Source organism: Micropterus dolomieu, linkage group LG10 (assembly GCF_021292245.1).
Source record: "Micropterus dolomieu isolate WLL.071019.BEF.003 ecotype Adirondacks linkage group LG10, ASM2129224v1, whole genome shotgun sequence".
In the NCBI taxonomy this organism is placed as follows: Eukaryota; Metazoa; Chordata; class Actinopteri; order Centrarchiformes; family Centrarchidae; genus Micropterus; species Micropterus dolomieu.
In genome coordinates, this window is record NC_060159.1 from 16,897,314 (window position 1) to 16,916,606 (window position 19,293).

Consider the following 19,293-nt stretch of genomic DNA (forward strand, 5'->3'; position numbering starts at 1 on the left):
GTTTTCCCCCCCCCCCCCCCCCCCTCCACCATCAGGATACTCTCACAGACTCCTATCCTAGTTAGTCTACTTTGCAACATACAGTCTCATCACCAACTGTGCCTTTAGCTTATTCTGTATCTTGCCATTCCACTGCACTGTTTTTTCCCCCAAGTGTACTGTTAGAGCGATCAGGCAATTGATCTATTAGTTGGCCAACAATTTTGATGATCAATAGAGTTTTGAGCAAAAATGACATTTGCTGGGTCCAGCTTTTCAAATGTGAGAATATGCTGAGTTTTCCTGTTTTATATCCTTGTAAATTGATCAAATCTTTTGCAGTATTTTTTTTTTGTATTTTCATACATTTTCTGGGCTAATCAAGTGATCAATTAATCATTACATTAAGGAACAGATGAATAAATAATGAAGATAATATTAAGTTAAAGACCTAGACCCAGCCTAGTGTAAAAGTCACTCTATTAGTTCTCAGTGCCATGCTGTTTATTCTATAATGCCTAAAGTCTACACTTGCACATATGCTTAATGGACAAAATATCAGGGATCCTTTTCATGAAGTAGACTGATGGTAAATCATAGATGTATTTGTAAACCTTGAGGTCTTACTGCCCAAATAACTAATACCAAAACACTGGGATTTTAGTAAGGCAAAATTACTTTGCACAAGGTATTTCTTTTTATATGTCAATGTTCAAATACGCACCAATGTCACTTTTTTTCTCTCTATTTCAATCGCGGCTCAAAAACAGCAGTCAGAGAGACTGTTTAACTTTGTGAAGTCATTTGACCAGTCGATTATGAAAATTGTTGTAATTAATGTTCTGTCATTTATGAAGTAAAAGTGCCAAAAAAGTGTCCCGGCCTCACGGAAATGTCACTGATTTCCGGTTCTCAAATGAGAGAATTTGCTGCTTTTCTCTGTTTTATATGATTGTAAATTGAACATATTTGGGTTTTGATCTGATGAAGATGTCACTTTGGGTTCTGGAAAATAGTGAGCAACATTTATCATTATTTTCTGAAATTTTAAAACACTTAACACTCACAGTAATTAGAAAAATAACTGACAGATTAATTTGATATGGAAAATAATTATTATTTCATTATGGTCATGAGTAATGCCACAGTTTTATCTTCTTGTAAAAACAAGCCCCATATGCAGCGGACTCACAGAAAAGCAGCATGGAAGCAGCTCCACTGCAAATTAAGAGTTTTACTACTTGCAGGGACGCATTCACGAGCTGACAGAAATAAGAGGGGAGGGGAGAGACAGAAGAGAGAGATGACAGACATGAGAATCAGAGTTTCTTTAGAAGAAAGTCATCCAAACACATGTAGCTCCAATCATGTCATTGTCCAAGCTGTCCACTGCTCTCTCTGGACAGCCGTTTAGCATAAAAACAGAGTGGCTTTTTTTTTTTTGGTGGCTGCCTCTGCTCCCGCTCCCTCTACGCCATATCTTTCTCTATCCTTTACTCCTCAAAAAGTTGCTTTTGAGTTTTTCAAAGAGCGCGGTGCCATTGAGCTGTAACAAAAGGCAAGGATAGCTGACTATTGGGCCCTGATGAGGTCCACTCCCTCATTACCCAGCAGCAGAAAACATTTGATGCTTTTTTTGTTTGGCCCGGAGAATTGACCAGGCCTCAAAGAAATGCGGGGGTGGGAAGGCTGAAAAAGAGACGAAGGGGGGAGAGAGGGGGAGAGAGGGAGGGGAGGGGAGGAGGGGAAAGGTTGTCGTTCATTCAACCGTGTGTGTCTTACAGCCTTGTGTGGAGGGAAAGAAGAAAAGAGGGAGGGAGGGATAGAGGGGTCGAGAGAGAGAGATGGGGGAGAAAAGAGAGAGAGCTTAAAACACTGCCTTTATGCTGGCAAGTTCTTGACGACTCTTCTGACATCAAAGTGTTTTCACTAACTGGGGAGCTTCTGTGTGTGTGTGTGTGTGTGTGTGTGTGTGTGTGTGTGTGTGTGTGTGTGTGTGTGTGTGTGTGTGTGTGTGTGTGTGTGTGTGTGTGTGTGTAGGGGGGTGTATCTGGTGATTTTATTCATTCTTGGGCAGTCGGGGGGGTACATGACAATGTGAACACCCTAATTACACCTAATGATCTATTCCCTTAAAGTGTGACCACCTTGGGCCAGCGATGGTTTGTTCTGAGAGGTCGTTCTCACAACCTCCCCCTGCCTCGGCTGCTCCTCTTGGGGAAACATCTTTTGAGTTGGAGGCCCCACCTTTCGTGATCCAGGACCCCACTGGACCCCCCACCCTCAACCCCTCTCAAGCTCTGTTGAGGACTAAAACCGAACCGCTCCAAAACTCGGTGGTACATCTGTGGTTCCTGCACCTGGCCAACAGAGGCTACCCATGTTGGTAGCAACACAGAGATATGAATTGGACTCCATGCAGCTGAGCATATCACTTCAGCAGACAAAGCTCTGTACTGGCTTCACAATTATAAGAGAATAGATTTTAATATGGCTAATACTTAATAAATCACAAAATGATTTAGGACCAAATACCTTTCTGATCTTATGGTATAATATCAACTCAAACTCAAAGTTCTCAAATGATTTTGCATCACACTCCTATAACACTGTTGGACTCACGATGGACAGTAAAAAAAAAAAAAGAAAAGAAGAAAGGACAGAACTGGATGCAGCAGAAACAGAGATATCTTTTTTATTCCACACATTCTTCTTGTCAAAACTGGGTGCCTACATTACCCACAATGCAATCTCGACCTGCGACATTTGGGTCGGAGATTCTGGTGTGTTAGGCTAGTAGCGGCTACAGCCTCGAGCTGTAGCCTCAAGCACAGATGAGGAACAGACTACAGAGATCTGTTAAGCTTCCTTTTTTCTAACTCCACATGCCGAGACTATTTTCATTTTCAAACATGTAGTCTTCAGCCCCTACCAGCGCTGACTTTTGTGACATCACTTGAGGCAATTTATCAGCTCCCTCAGCAGCCAACACAGGCTTTATACAAAAAATGTGATTATGGTATTACAGGTATTACTTGGCATCCGACCCAAAACAATTTGGGACGAGTTTCAAGATTTACACTATAAATCTGATTTCTTATGCCATTTTCTTTACAGTTTCTTTGTTTTTGTTTTATTCTGTCATTGTATCCATTGTATCTAATGTAATTTATTTTGGCCCTGATGTGTTATGTATTGCCTTCTGTGAACACTGACAGCATCAACAATGTATTACTGAGGTATAAAAACATGTCTGTGTTCAAGTAAACAAGTTAGTAACCGCTCATATCTTCATTAAAGGACTGTCTGAGAATATATTTCAATGTGCAACATCGCAAAACCAGCTGTCTTTCAAGCATTGGGATGTTACAACTGTGAAAACAAGGCAGAACATCAAGAGCCGAGTGGGTTGATAAAGAGCATAACAGAGGCGGCGAGCACAACAAGTAGAGAAAATGAGGCATTAAATATAAATGTTAGTGAAGTTAGAAGTGAGAGCGACATTTCAGAATTAAGTGTTGTCTCAGATTGCAGGTGGTCTGCTTTACAAATGAATACATACAGTACAGTATAATGCACCTGCGCAAATGTGTGCTTGATCAAACAGATCTAACACGTGCACACACTTATGTTAAAACACTAGATATCATCAGTTAGCAGCAGGAAATAACAAGCCAAGGTGACTGAATCAATTAGAAATTACAGAGCCAGAATTCATTCCTCATGTTCAAAAGGAGCAAAATCGATTTTTTTTTCAACCTTTATTAACTCTATTAATTGTTCAGTTTTCTAGAAGTGAGACACTGATATGAAAGAAGTGAGGTACGCCCTCGAGGCATACAGTGAGTAGCACTGCCCTGCCAATAAATGCTCTGGAAGACAATGATAGTCATCAGACATCAACATCCAATTGATTTGAACTGGCATGCTGCCGGCTCTTCACAGGCAGTCCTTCTCACCAAGGCCTTCACTGGAGGACCACATCCCTCTCATTCCTCAATTTGTCTTTCTCTAGCATCCTGTTTTTATTTATATATTTCTTTTTCTCTCATCACCAACTGCACAGCACATTTTTAACAATGACACAGAAAAAAAAGAGAAGGAGAGCGGATCAAAAGAAGGGTTAAAAACAGCAAGAAATCCAGAGATACTCAAAGTTGCCTCAGGGTTGTTGTCATGTTTCCCCCCCTCAGCAGCATTGTGCGCAACTGCAATCGAACAAGCGCAGGGAAAATAAAGTCACTATTCTGCTACCAAAACACAGAGACCTGACCTTGGGTGAGTAAAGCCAGCAAGCAGAACAGGATAGTAATAGAATAAAGAGCGGGTATAGAGGAGTTGAGACAGGATGGGCCATGAAAAGTGGAGTGGAGAGGGAGGACAGTTTGTGAGAGAGAAAGAGTGTCTTAGTTACAATACTGGCAGTGTCCATTAAAAAAAAGCCCTTAAACCCTGTATTTTACAGAACTCTGAGCTTTGCCATGGCTACAAAGAAAAAGAAGCCTAAACAACTGAATAGATTCCCTGATGGAGTCCACAGAGACGCTAAAAAGGACAAGAAATTACAAATGACTGTGTAAAAAAAAAAAAAATAATAAACTAAAAAGTGAAAAGCAGTCAGAGACTTTTAGTTGTAGTGTATGCTTTCCATATCTGGCAAGTGTATTTACTTAGTTTGTACTTGATATAATGATTTCTTAATTTTAAGATTAGGAAACTGGGTGGTTTAGAAGGGAAGGGTGCTCAGGAAAAACAGGGTCCCAACTAATCAGAAGTCAATAGTTAAATAAAGATGTCAACCCAGGCGGACAGAGGCAGTGGATTAACCTCTACCACTCCAGCTCAGGTGATAGGGAGGAGAGGTCAGAGGCTATTTTTACTTGTTAACATTCACTCTCTCGCTGGCTATAGAAACACACTCAGGCATGAACATACAGAGTGAGCTGCATCAGGGTCCCTGCAAGCATTAATTCAATCTATTAAGGGTCAGCTAGTTAGCAGTGTGACCCCGCTAAAACACGCTTTAACTTTACAGAACAGGCCGGTATAGAGAACGCCTTGCACCCCCAAAAACCCCCGACCCTGAAAACCAGATGGTCTCACAAAGGGGAACATGGAACCCTGAAAGAGAGGAGGTAGTGTGGGGCAGAGAAGGACAACAGGCATTCAGGACCTTGATGAGGGTGGATTAGAGAGGGCAAGGGTGCTGCTGGGAGAGCGGGTGGGGAGAAGGGTGACTCCAAAGCTTCCCTGGTTGTAGTGCGTTTACATTTGCATGTGTGTGTTTGATGATACAGTGGAGCTCTGATGACCCTGAAACTGTCTGTGTCCTGGGTGCTGCAGATCAACCATGTGGCTCTGTGTTGGCATTTCCCACTATGAGTTTATTATTTCGGTACAGGTAAATGTAATGGGATCATAATAATATTAAAACAACATACTAATTATCATATCTAGAGCCTGAACAACAATGTTGTTTTAAGGCCAAATAGGCTAATAATGCTGAAAAAAAACAAAAACAAGCCATGGCACACTGACATGACTTTACTGCAATTTATTGTGAACAACGCATTTCGCCTATGGCTTCTTCAGGTTCACTCACTGAAATTGCAGGAGCACTCACAGGTGTGCTAAATAAGTAGTGTCTAGGTAAGCCTAATGTTAAGCTAACTGACAAGGAACTATTAAGTCCCTTAGGACAGATATCCTATAGGTCCTACCTCTGTCCCACTCATTTCTTGAAATTATGCCTCTTTTTCTTGAAACTCTAAACACAACTCCATAATATTTCATCCTATTTTCAGGTCAAAATGAAGCTCTCCACTCAAAACCATTCAATCTTGCTGAAAAACCACACTTTGCCCTCGGATATGACACACAAGCCCTCAAAGAAACAGAAACACACACACACACACACACACACACACTACAAAAACTGGTTATAATTGTAATTGCATTTTTCACATGCTGAACACAACAAAAGGAATAACAAATGTAAACATCTGCATATAGTGCACTGTACAGTTCAACACACCAAACAACAAATTGTTCTGCCCAGTATCCTGTGTTTGGTCTGGGACAGATTCTTGTTCTTCACCTCCTTCTCCAAGTCCTCCTCCTCCCTCTTCACCTCCTCCCTACTCCTACGCCGTACTCCTGCTTCGCCTCCTCCTACTCCTCATCTTCCTCCTATCCCATTTCCTCCTCCAATTCCTACTGTTCCTCTTCCTTCACATCTTCCTCCTCCTCTCTGGTGTCCTCTACCTCTTCCTTCAGATTTCTCTGGATTCATTGTTCCAAACCTGAATGAACTGACTCTGGCTCTTTTATCTTTCTATTGAAGCTTCTGATTGGTGTGTTTTCAATTATGAGATAATTGAGCTCAACCTGTGCTGATTGACTGAACATTATTGAATGTCAGTGCTTTCTCAATGACCACATGGTGTAAGCAATGAGAAATGAAGGGAATTGTGTGTAGGGTTTAGGGAAATGGCTGTGCTTTTTACATTTACTCATTTCGCAGACGCTTTTATTCAAAGAGACTTACATTTGAGGAACACCATACAATCATTAACAGAGCGTAAAATACAGCATGATATCTACAACTGACAATACATATTAATAAAAGCAGCAATAAATACTAGTAAGTGCTTATGCCACATATCGCATCAATGGGATAAATACCTAGGGAAAGAATTTAGAGTTAACAAAAAGTGCAATCAATACAAGATAATTGTAAGGGGATAGAAGAAGAAGAGCACAGGAAGTGCATGTTAGATGTAGGAGTTAGAGGTGTTCCAAGAGGAAGTGTTCTCAGAAGAGATGAGTTTTCAAGAGCTTCTTGAAGTTAGAGAGGGACGCCCCTGCTCTGATGGCGTGTGGTAGCTCGTTCCACCATCGTGGTGTCACAGATGCGAACAGCCGGGACTGGGAATGCATTGTGTGAAGGGATGGCAAAGCCAGGCGGCGTTCGTTGGAGGAGCGTAGTGGCCGAGAAGGAATGTAAACTTGTATTATGGAGTTTAGGTAGATGGGTGCAGACCCAGTAGTCACTCTGTAGGCAAGCATAAGTGACTTGAATCTGATTCTGGAGGCCATGGGTAGCCAGTGGAGGTCACACGGTAATGGAGTGACATGAGTCCTTTTGGGCTGATCAAAAACCAGACGCGCTGCTGCGTTCTGAACCATTTGTAGGGGTTTCCCCACACAAGCTACAAGACCCGCTAGAAGGGCATTGCAATAGTCGAGGCGAGAGGTAACCTGTACCAGAAGCTGGGTGACATACTGAGTGAGGTAGGGCCTGATTTTTCTGATGTTGTATAGAGCAAAGCGGCACGACCAAGAGACAGCAGCAACATGGTCTGAAAAGGACAGCTGGTCATCAATCATGACACCCAAGTTTCTCACCACCCTGGTTGGAGTGATGGTTGAGGAGCCAATTTGTAGTTTGATGTTATGGTGGATAGATTGCTTGGCTGGGATGGCCAAGAGTTCAGTCTTAGAGAGGTTTAGTTGAAGGTGGCAAGCCTTCATCCATGCAGATATGTCTGATAGACAGTCTGTGATCTGTGCCGAGACGGTGGGGTCGTCTGGCGTATCGTCTGTGTAGCAGTGGTAAGCGAAGCCATGCGAGCGAATGATCGGCCCCAGTGAGGTGGTGTTAATTGAGAAGAGAAGGGGCCCTAGCACTGAGCCTTGGGGTACCCCTGTGGAGAGGCAGTGGGAGGAGGATAATTGTCCTTGCCACAAAACATTGTAGGAACACCCCGAGAGGTAGGATTCTAACCACAGAAGTGCTTTCCCCGAGATGCCCATTGCTGAGAGTGCGGATAGTAGGATCATGTGATTGTGTCAAAGGCAGCTGATAGGTCAAGCAGGATAAGAACCGAGGATTGGGCTGCAGCTTTAGCTGACCTTAGGGCTTCTGTTACAGACAAAAGAGCCATTTAAGTAGAGTGGCCACTCTTAAAACCAGACTGATATGGATCTAGGAGGTCATTCCGTGAGAGGAATTCTGAGACCAGTCTGAAGACTGCCCATTCAATAGTTTTGGATAAAAATGGTAGAAGAGAAACTGGCCGATAGTTCTCAACTTAAGTTGGGTCGAGTGAGGGCTTTTTAAGCAAGAGTGTAACCCGAGCCCTTTTGAAAGTGGTCGGGAAGGTTCCTGAAGCCAGAGAAGTATTTATCACATGAGTGATTTCCGGGCCACAGTAGGAGACATGGCTTGATTCGATTTGTAGGAATCGGGACCAGTGGGCATGTAGTGGGACGGCTATGGATCAGGTGTAGTGCCATTGTCCATTGTAGTAGGACTGCTACATGTTAGCCTTGGTGTTGAGCCTTTTGCACCATTTCCCGAGGGAGATGGAGAGAGACATGTATAAGGACTGCTACATGATTTTGGTTTTCCTGTGCTGTGCTCACACAGTGGTAGCTGACCAGGGCGGGAATAGAATGGTTGTTTTTGAGAGATTTAGAGAATTGGCTAGTTATAGCCCCACTTTGCCTGTGAAGAAGGCAGCAAAGGTATCAGCAGACAAGTTTGTGGGTGGAGAAGGATTTAGTAGCGTTTTAAAAGTGGAAAATAATTTCCTTGAGTCAGTGTCACTGCTTATTCTGTCATTATAGAACACAGTTTTGGCAACACTGATGCTTGTTGAGAAGGAGGATAGGAGCAGTTGGTAGCCCTTAAGGTCGGCAGGGTCTTTGGTTTTTCGCCATTTTCTTTCAGCGGCTCTGAGATCAGTACGGAGCCCACAGATGGTATCAGTTAGCCATGGGTGGGACTGGTTCGGGCGGGCAGGCTTGGTGGATAGAGGACACAGGCTATCCAGGCACAAGCTCCATTTTTCAAAAATAGAGTTATTTTAGTTCAATAGCCTGGTTATAGTGTTTAAGCAAGGGAGAAAAACTAATAGTTCCTTGTCAGTGAGCTTCATATTAGTCTTCTTAGTGATTTATGTGAAATGCCATTCTTGTAACTCATGTATGTTTTTCCGCATATATAACACAATAAAACGATAAAAAAATGTAATTGTAAATGCATTGTTATGCGCAAAATTGAATAATGAATTCTAAAGTAGTGTATTGCGCACTTTTAATTTAAATGTACTGCTATATACACACACAAAAGTGCAATAACGTGATTTAAACAACACTTTAAAAAAATAAGGTGCTTTTTACCAGCAGTGTTCACTTTACACAGCAGCAGTAAAATATTTCTTGTAAATCTCAATTTAAACATTAATGTAATCAAATCAAATATAAAACCAAAATTATTTTCCACTGCCAGGGCATTACCTTTTATCTAGGTTGTTAAAGAGCCACGATCATAAAATCATAACAGGCTAACATTATGTAAATCTGTTTTCAGGTATCAGCAGAAACATCTTTGTTTTTATCAGGGAGCAGCATAAACAGTCTATGTTCAGTAGCAAGTGTCCCTCTTAGAGTGAGGTGACGTGGTCAAGCACAAGGCGTAGCGACAAACAGGCATGTTCCGGTGAAACTGTCTCGCCTCATGCACACGTCCGCTGCCTAAGTTGAATTGTCTTGAACTTTTTGTACGTGACGCTGTACAAATCATTGGAAGAGAGACTGATCCTCGCTGTTTGTGAGTTTTACTAATCAGCACGCCGTGTGTAGCTATCCACTTCGCTATGGCATTTTATCGCTTGTCTTGCTTTTGTTTATCTACTTCTCCCACACGCTGCATCCAACATAGTCTGCCGAGGCATTCCCTCTATACTGCTCGTTTGGGTGACCCCTCCTGTGACCCATGGTTTGACTGTATGTGTATTCAGAACCGGTGAGAAACGGACTTTCAAAATAAAATGATTGTCGGCATTAATTAATGCGTTAATGCGATAACAACGCATCAACTTGCCCGGCCCTATAAAAAAAAGCAATAAAAAATGTAGATTGGGATTACTGGTCATTTGACCTAGACACCTTAGCATACCTGTAAGTAAAGTCATCTCAGTGTGCGGTGGCTTATTTTTGCTAAATCCTGCAATCTACCAGCACTGGTGTTGCCGTGCATGGGGAATTTCTTGTTTTATAGGCCAATAGTGATATCAGCTCATATCATACAGTATATTACCTCATATTTTACCTTAGATTTAGTTAGGAAAGGGTTATGAGAAAGTGAAAATGTACCGGAAACTGAGTTATTTTTCATAACTGAAACCAATAATCCTAACATAGCGTTTTTAACAGATGTACACTTTGTGATGCTCTGCTCTTCAGGGGAGCTATAAAGTTACTTATGTGATGCTAAGCCAATTTATGCGCTGATTCTTGTAAACAACTGAATCTGTGAGTCTGTGCATATATCTATCTAGATATATATTTAACAAATATTTATTCAGCACATTTTGGCAATGGTGCTAAATGAGAAAACATTTGGGAATCACTCTTGGAAGTAGGAAGCCAAGGAAATGTTATATGGCTCCGTTAACTAAACAATGCCATATCAATATTTACTTCTTCATAATCAACTGATACATGTAAGTCACACAATTTATAGTCACAGAAAGTGTTGTATATCCCATTTGGGTTATTGTACTTCATATCCACCTACTCATGACTGTGTGTGTGTGTTTACATGTTTGAGATGTGGAAAGAAGTGTAAAATTAAAACCTGTCTCTGTGTTTGTTGTTTGCCCGTCATTTTGTCTTACAAATGGTCAAGAAAATGCAGTTCATTTGTGGCAGTTGGATATTGCTTACCTTTACTATTTAGACTAAATACCAATAAAAGATGCAAGAATGCCGGCCTTCTCTGTTGCAAAATGCATGACAAACAAATTATTATGCAATTATTTATTATCATGATCACTCCAAACACATCAATGATCATCTGAGATGCAGGCAGGATAATGGCGCTACCTGCTTAAATTGCAAAGTAGATTTTCCGCTGGAAATGCTAACCACCACATCGCTCCTCTGCCCCCACCCCCCACTTTTGAAATGCAAGCAGTCTGGGTCAGTCCCCCAGCTCATTCTCCCATCTCTCATTCACATTACCTGTACTCACTCCTGCTCTTTTCCATCTCTCCCTACCTTTCCCTCTCTCTCTCTGCAAGTCTTTCACCGTGCCCTGGTATGATCAAAGACAGCTTTGTGACACTGTGTGTGGCATCCAGGAAGCAGGATACATCAAACCACTAAAGAGCAACTTGCAAAAAGACAGACACAGAGGGACCGAGGCGCACATGCAAGGGCGTGTATGTGTGTTTATGTGTGTGTGATAAACAAATGAATAAATTAACAATACAAGAGAGAGGGGTGACTTTGTCTCTACCTTCAGCACGTCGATGAAAGGTAGGAAGGTGTCCCTCTGAAGTCCGTTTTTGTACAGATCTGAAAGAGGAGGGGAGGGCCTGTATTAGAGCTGCTGTTTAGCCTCCTAATAATGTCATTCCCCAGCCGCAGATTGGCAGATAAAGTGGCTATTGATGAACTGAAGGATGGGTGGGGAGGCATGACAAAAGGACTGGGACCAGGAGAGAAAAATGGATTTCTCTACCGGCAGCGGCAGCAACATAAAATTCATTACATTCCCAAACAATGGTGGTGAGAAAAAGGACTGTCGCCTTTTCAGTGTGGACAATGTCCACAGCAGCTCGCTGAATAGAGGTTTCAATTAGCTCGGCTGGAACAAATTACATCTGAAGTAGCATCCGTGATAGACAGATAAAACAGATAGGGATTCACACACAAACATGGACAAAGGCACACACGCATCAAGGCTTAAGCCCCCTCCAGCTGCAAATGCAAACAAGTGGTCGTTGTTGATGTTTGGGCTTAAGCTTACTACAGTAGGACCCAATACCCGCTTGATAACTCCTATACTGTAATGGACTATTGCCAAGGTTAAAGCAAAGGAATAGGGTTTTCATGAGATCGATACCTCTCTAATATCTGTGCTGGAAATATGAAGCTGGAAACAGGAGCCAATTAGCTTAGCACAAACACTGGAAAAAGGTGAAAATCACTAGGCTGGCTGACAAAGCCTACCAGCACCTTTAAAATTCACTAATTAACATGTTAAACCTTGTGTGTTTAATTTAAATAAATCCAGTTATTTCTTGAATTCCTGAAAAAAGTCAGCCAAATAACCTCATGTAAAACTGCACTGTCAATTTTTTTTTTTACCTTTGAAGAGCCAGGGTAGCACTTTCACTGTTACCAGTCATTGTGCTAAGCTAAGCTTACCAGCTGATATTGATAGTTTCATATTTATGTATAAATCTGCTCACCTAACTGTCAGAAGGAAAACAAACACAATTTCCTATGATGTTGAGCTGTTGATTGCTATAGGTAGATGTAACTGATGCCACTGTGAAGGAAACATATTACTGAATTATGGTAATCAAAATAAGCTCACAAAGACTTAAAATTTAGTAATGTAAACTGCATGTGAGATCCAGTGTATTGGAGGGTTTACCACCACAAAAAGACACCATTTATACCGCTAACACTCCTCAATCTCATTAAACTCCATCAGTGTTTAAGAACAACAAAATGCTACTTTAGCCGTTCTAGAAAAGACCTATCGCTAAACTCCCCCTCCAAACACATCTAGGGCTTTTTGATACTGGCATCTCCACATCAATAAAGACAGAAAATGTACGCCTTTCATGTCCAGTTGTCTCTTATGGCTTTCAGTGTTCCATTAACCATGTAATTAATACCAAGTAGGCTCTCTATCAAGTTTTCCTGGTTTAGTGCTTTGTTCTTAATAGCTAGTAAATATCAGAGACGGGCATCTTTGTCTAAGAGAGCCATCTTGCTGCCATCCACTTCGTATCCACTCGAGACTTTCAAGACATCAACATCTTCCCAAAGAAAAAAAAGACCTCAGATAACACATCATGCATTTATCTCCGCCTTGATCAACGCCTTGCTCATTCTTTCTCCGCTGGCACTAAATGCAACATCAAAGCCTGTTTAAAAGGTTGTATCATGTCAGTGAGAGCTGTATCAAATGTTCCTCGCCTTTTCCTCTGGTTAATTGCTGCAAAGGTGTGGTAAAGCTGAATTGGTTGTTGATTGAGCCAAGCACTTTCAGATAAAAGTATTAAACGAATAATGTAGATGTATGTAAAGTGACATTTGCTGGTTCAAGGGGAGGAGAAGAAGCAAACATTATTACGTGTCATTTTAGCTACAGGCAGATGGTGAACCGTTTACTGACTGGTTAAATGGACGTTCAGGTCTAAGGCATATTTTGAAAATATTGTACTGTTAGCAATAAGTGGTAAAAGCTGACTCACTGTGACCGTGCACTCACAGCGAGGTGCAGACCATTGTTAGCTTCAGTAAACTGTCATCAACTTGTTGCAAAACTCTCCAACATACCGTGCCCTATTCCTCAAACACCTCCCCAAATGACTATGATTTATAAGTCACGTAATTAACTGATGTACTGGAAATCAAGAAACTGGAAACAACTTCAGATACCACCCTGATTAAGGGTAGCTATTCAAAAATATTTGGAGAGAAGAAAAGTGATGTGTTTAATTTTGAGGAGCAGTTAATAGTAAAGTTGTTGGTAGCATTATGTGCTTTCAACAACTCATCAATCACTGCCTTTTAGCAGCACTGGGAAAATGTGATGGAGCTAAATTAAGATCATCCTGATGGCAAAAAAAAGGAATCAGTAAAGTTCTCTTGTGCAAGGCCCTTGATTTTTTCACATTCAGTATAACTGAATGTAGCCGTGGGTACATTAGATATCTTCCAGGTGTGAATAGGTCTAACTTCAGAGCATGCACACTAAGCAAAGGGGATGTTTCCAGCTGTTCCAATAACCTTTCCCCCTTCCATATTCTCTTTCTTTCAGCTTCTTATAAAGTTGGAGTAAAGTGACTTATTTGGCAGTGTTTTAATTTAATCCCCAAGGAGCATGATGTGGTTCAAAAATACCCTATTTGTTTGTAAAGTCCACAGTAAGAAATGTTAATACATTCCTGCAATATTAGTAGAATTTATTATTTGTCTTTGCTACTATTAATGTTGTGGTAGTTATAATGTTTCTGTTACTATAATTCCCTTTAACTCTTTACACTCACTTGTTATGTATGATTTCTTTGCCATTTGAGTTAAAAAGTCTGTTGAGCAAGAGACTATACTATGAACCTGCAGTGTAACTTCACTTTTAATACTAAACCTTTAAAATTTAATGGAGTTAATGGTTTCTGAGCATTCATTTACCTCAGACTTATTGCTTTACATCCACTTTGTAGGTCGTGGGAAATTCTGAGAACAGAAAAGAGTGCTAGAGTGTTAGTCCGGAGGCTATAAACTTCATTCTACCTATTCACTCAACTGTGTGTTTAGTAACAGCAATATAATTAATACAAAGAGCACTGGTCTTCATACCATCAGGTGGTCTGTTGGAGGTGGCCACCACCACTACTCCGGCCTTGAACAGCGTCTCAAACAGCTGCTTCAGGATCATGGCATCAGCAATGTCGGTGACCTGACAGAACAGAACCAGAGAAGAAGAAGGAGACATTCATGTACTGTATAATTCAGCTTTCCTTGCCACACTCTGTGTGTGTGCGCGCGCGTGTCTGAGGTCAAACCATGCCGTCAACACTCCATGTTGATTAGTGTCATTCAGGTGTGCTCATTGAATCCTTTGTGTCTGGTCATGGCCATACACACTCCATCCACGCGCACATACACATAAACACACCTACACCACTTGAACTGACTGCAAATGGTCACGAAGCGGCTTTCTGCTGGGGACAAGTAGCTGAGGCAAGGCAGTGGCCCCGAGCTAATCAACTGAGCAGACGTGAGAATGACTGAACGCAGGCGTGAAAACAAGAGGAAGAAAAGAATAATGAAAATGGAGCAATGTGAATCCAGGCTGGGCTCACGATGGCAGACAAAGCTTCTACCCAAGATGGCCAAATAAAGGCATATAAAAAGGTGCGCGTGTGTGTTGTATGAACTAGACACAAGGCAATTCAAGGTTATAATACATAAATCCAATTAAACTGCTTGCTGCCTTTTTCATCTACATCATTTCCATGTCCACAATAAACAAAGGTCGATGACAACACTGAAGCAAGGACGTTTATGAGTCGCTGGCCGTTAAATAAAGAGCTTTGACCTTTCTATTAGTAATCCAGTGCTCTCACTTTTGTTCTTATTCTCTCATCTCTCTCCCTGTTTCACCTCTGTTGTTCATCCACAAAGTGAGAAATCATGTTGCCCTGTGATGCACTGTAGCCAAAGCAGCATGTATATTACATGAGCGATTAAACATGATGACTATTATGAGCATATTGTAAAAAAAAAAAAAAAAAACTGATTTATTTCAAGCGTCTGTTGTTGCTCAAAGTCGCCAGTCTCGTGCCAACTGTCATTGACAAGTTTTCTGCCCATATAACCTACAAATCAACAAAAATCTAGTGATACTGCTGTAAATAAAGAATCCATTTTTGGCGAGAAACATATTACTTCTCAGTACACATCCACATTTTAGGTAAACTGAGAGTTACATTTCAAGTTACTTTACTATAATCTTAAAGAGAGGGCATGTCACATTTTGGAATGAAACCTTTTTAAGAACTAGGATGTCTTGAATAAAAGGAAGACTTCTGTCCCGCCTTCTCCTCTTACTCCCCTCTTACCTACTTTCCTGTATATAACAGGCACTTCTAATGGCCATACCCACAGCATATGCCTTCTTTCATACTCTGGAGGGTCTTCTGCTTTTTGCATATTAGCCCCACTGCCCTTGCCAATGCTTGATTAACATTTGTGTTAAAGCCTTGATTTCACTAAGGAGAGGTGGCTAGGGGCATCAAATTAGTGTGTGTGTGTGAGTGATTGTGTGCGTGTAATGAGAATCAACAGAAAGCCAAGGCTCTGTGTCTCTCTGAAGGGGCCCCCATTTCCTCCGACCGCAGGATTTTATTTTCATTTCAAAAGAATCATTTAAAAATGACCTTTTATACAACCTGGATTTGTTTATTCATGTGCCCTCAACATGGGCATAGTATGAGGGGCAATATTGATTGCTGAATGAGTAGAGGGAGAGGGAAAGAGAATGGGTACCCACAGAATGAGAAAGGTGGAGGGGACTGATGTAGCACTTGTGGAACACAAAAATAATGGTGCAATCTCCGTCAGCCAATGCTGATATTTAAATGAGCATCCAATTACTCAAGCGGCTGTCAGTTTACAGCGAGGCACACGGGTGCCAAATTAAACCTCTTTTGATGTTACACCTCTTTATGTACACAACCTATGAGCAATTTCAGAGGCTGCACGGTGACTGAGGCCCTGAGACAATGGCGCGCACGCGTTTTCTTCTCACTCTTCTTCTTCCTTTCTCGCTCTCTTCCCATCTTTCCATCTCAGACCTCTCAATGGCGAGTATTCATTAGGGGCTGTGGGTGGGGGCCATAAAAGGAGGGAGGGGGGCTACAAATTACTGATAATGGCACGACGCTAATGAAGAGAATGGAGAAATGTCATTAGCATTTAAGAGGATAAGATCCATCTGACCCGCCGCCGCCAGTCGCTTTCTAGCTCCACTCACTTAAGGAAGCAGCAGAGTGCGACTGATACCCAGAGCCTCATTTGCATGGCTGAGTGGAGGAGGATGCTGATTGGTATAGACCCCCCCAATCCCCAACTCTCCCAAACCTCGCAACCTCTTGTTTATGCATCACAAACAACACGCACATGTCTGCTTGTTTCCCCTCCATTCAACGGTAGCAACAGTCGACAAGCGAAAACAGCAAAGCTGGAAACAGCAAACAAAACAAATCAATGAGAATGCACAAACAGCGCCGCAGTTTAAAATGTGAAAGACGGCCGGATGAAAGGAGCAGCTCTTGATCCTCGCAGATGCATAGAGAGTGATTAGAGGGAGCAAGCGCACCTTCTGTGACCTTTGACCTGCTGGCATTAACTGTAATGATATCAGTAAGAGGAACAACATTGTGCTGCTAACAGATGTTTGGCTGGCTAATGATAAAGACAGAAGCACACGTCTTTCTCTACTGCAGTGAATGACTAACTACCTTACAGACAAAGCTTCAGTAGTGGCTCTCTCCTTTGAGGGTAGGGTAAAATAATGAGAAGTTCTGCAGCACTAATGGCTGAAGGTAAATGGACTGTACTTGTATAGCGCCTTTCTAGTCTTCCGACCTCTCAAAGCTGACAATACATGTCATATTCACCCATTCAGACACACATTCATATACTGATAACAGACCCTACCATGCAAAGTGCTCATCGCAAAGAAACTAATCATTCACACACTCACAATCAGAAATTTGGGGTTCCACATGCAGACAGGAGCCGGGGGTTGAAACACCAACCTTCCTATTAGTAGGCAACCCGCTCTAACTCCGGAGCCACAGCCGCCTCTAAGGTGCCTTTTAGTTGAAAATCCAGTGTGCATAAACTAAGGATGACTTGGTTGTAGTAGTTTAGTTGCACAAACAAGCAACAGGAGCAACATGACTCAACTGAATGCTGCAGTGTCAATGTAATGATAATGTAATGCTATACCATGATACATGTGATATAAGATCACACAATTTTACTACTACTGCACTAGTAAATTTACTACACACTGAAGGAGAGAGAATGTTTCAATGCCACTGGAAGTCATTTTACAATTATGTTGTATTCAAAAAGGCCACTAGGTGTCCCCAGTCCTGTTTTTGTGGGGCCATCAAGATCAGAGGCTTCCAGTGGCTGTGATTGAACACTAACAGTGATCACAGATTGAAAACTCAACACTGAACTCAGAATATACAAAGTGCTACACAGATAAAATATATGTAGCATGTGTCAGAATAATATACAAACAATTACTTCAGCATGTACTGAAACACAAACACAACCACCTCTTGTCAAACATCTGCTATCAGACGATTGACTGTAGGCCAGACTGACTATTTTATCTGGAACAGTATTTGACATATTAAATATGAACATTGTACAGCACCTTGGTTGTTTGGGATTTTCTTTCATTTTGTGAACTTGTTTAAACCTTTAAAATGCCTTAAACAGAACAAATATTATTTTTACTATATACAAAAATATACGCAATAAGATGCTTATTAAACCGTTGGCACATTTTAAGGACTTTGTTGGTATTTATTTAATCCTCCAGGCCAACAGGTATTCTTAACAATAACATACATAAGCATCAGCATGCCATCATTTTATAGAGTTGTATTAGCAGTATTTTTTACCAGTATCACCTATTGTTAAGTACTAGAACCACTGTTTTAAGTAAATGCACTTGATATATGGAGTATCAAAACACACAACAGTGTTGAGATTTCTCACTGTCTAGTTTGCTACTTGTTTTAAGAACAGAAACACACGCAGCCTGTAACACACTCACCTGAAACTCGTCAAAACACAGGAGGCAGGTTTCATCGCTGAGCTCCATGGCAACCGGTGATATGGGGTCATAGGTGAACATTTTCCCTAGCCTTCGCTTTGGCAGGCTTTGTTTCCTCCGATGGATCCCTTTAAGCAGTACACAAACGTCAGGCACGTCTTTAAGCACACCTGCATCGGCAACCCAAACTCAACGACAATACTGAATGAATAAAGCGGTAATTTCACCTGTGCGCATAATGGTAGACAATTAGCAGGAGGGCTTCAGGACAAACAGAGCGCTAAATATAGGATCTCCAGCGCATGAGTCAGAAAACTTCAACAGTTAATGCCGTGGAGTGGGAGGATAATACTAACTTTTGTGTATGTCCAACATGAAGCCATTAAAGTGGACTCTCTTTTTACGAGTGTTTTCCACACGGGAGTAAAACATATCCATGAGCATGGTCTTCCCTGTGCCTGACAGGTAGAGAGAATAAAGAAAAAGCAATTATTCTCACTTCTGTCCAGATCTCATACATCTGCCATATTAAATGCCTTAGTGATATTTATTTCTATGATATAAAGACATTTTCTATATGTGATCTTACCAACATCTCCATAGATATAGAAGCCTTTGGGTGGTAGTGGTGGAGTTGGAGCAGTGTCCTCCTTTGGGGATAAAAGAGTACAAATGAGGAAATGACTGCGGTGTGTTTGTTTTATCTTCAATCTTTTAACATCTGCTTGTCATCATAAATAATAATGCACAATCGTTAACCATAAATCAATTGGGTTGTTCAAAATTAATGTACAGATGAATTCCTTATTAAAAGAACAAAACTATATCTGGTGACCTAAATAAACTTCATTATATTCATTACCATATAAGACTGAATCATCGTTTAATAAACAATGTATGGTGAGGCATTAAGCCAC

The 19,293-nt window shown here is 41.4% G+C and overlaps 1 protein-coding gene across 4 annotated transcripts in view; it reads right to left on the reverse strand.

Moving 5' to 3' along the window:
- Positions 1-19,293, reverse strand: part of afg1lb (AFG1 like ATPase b) — a 36,080-nt gene that overhangs the window by 7,625 nt on the left and 9,162 nt on the right. For 2 of the 4 annotated variants that reach the window (XM_046060529.1, XM_046060531.1), the window contains 5 exons: positions 18,966-19,026; positions 18,733-18,834; positions 18,377-18,504; positions 14,371-14,470; positions 11,288-11,346 (listed from right to left, as the gene is read on the reverse strand). In XM_046060529.1, coding sequence (XP_045916485.1) covers positions 11,288-11,346; positions 14,371-14,470; positions 18,377-18,504; positions 18,733-18,834; positions 18,966-19,026 — 450 coding nt within the window. Of the gene's footprint in view, positions 1-11,287; positions 11,347-14,370; positions 14,471-18,376; positions 18,505-18,603; positions 18,835-18,965; positions 19,027-19,293 lie in introns of those variants that run through there. The other 2 variants (XM_046060532.1, XM_046060530.1) reach the window with 2 other exon arrangements.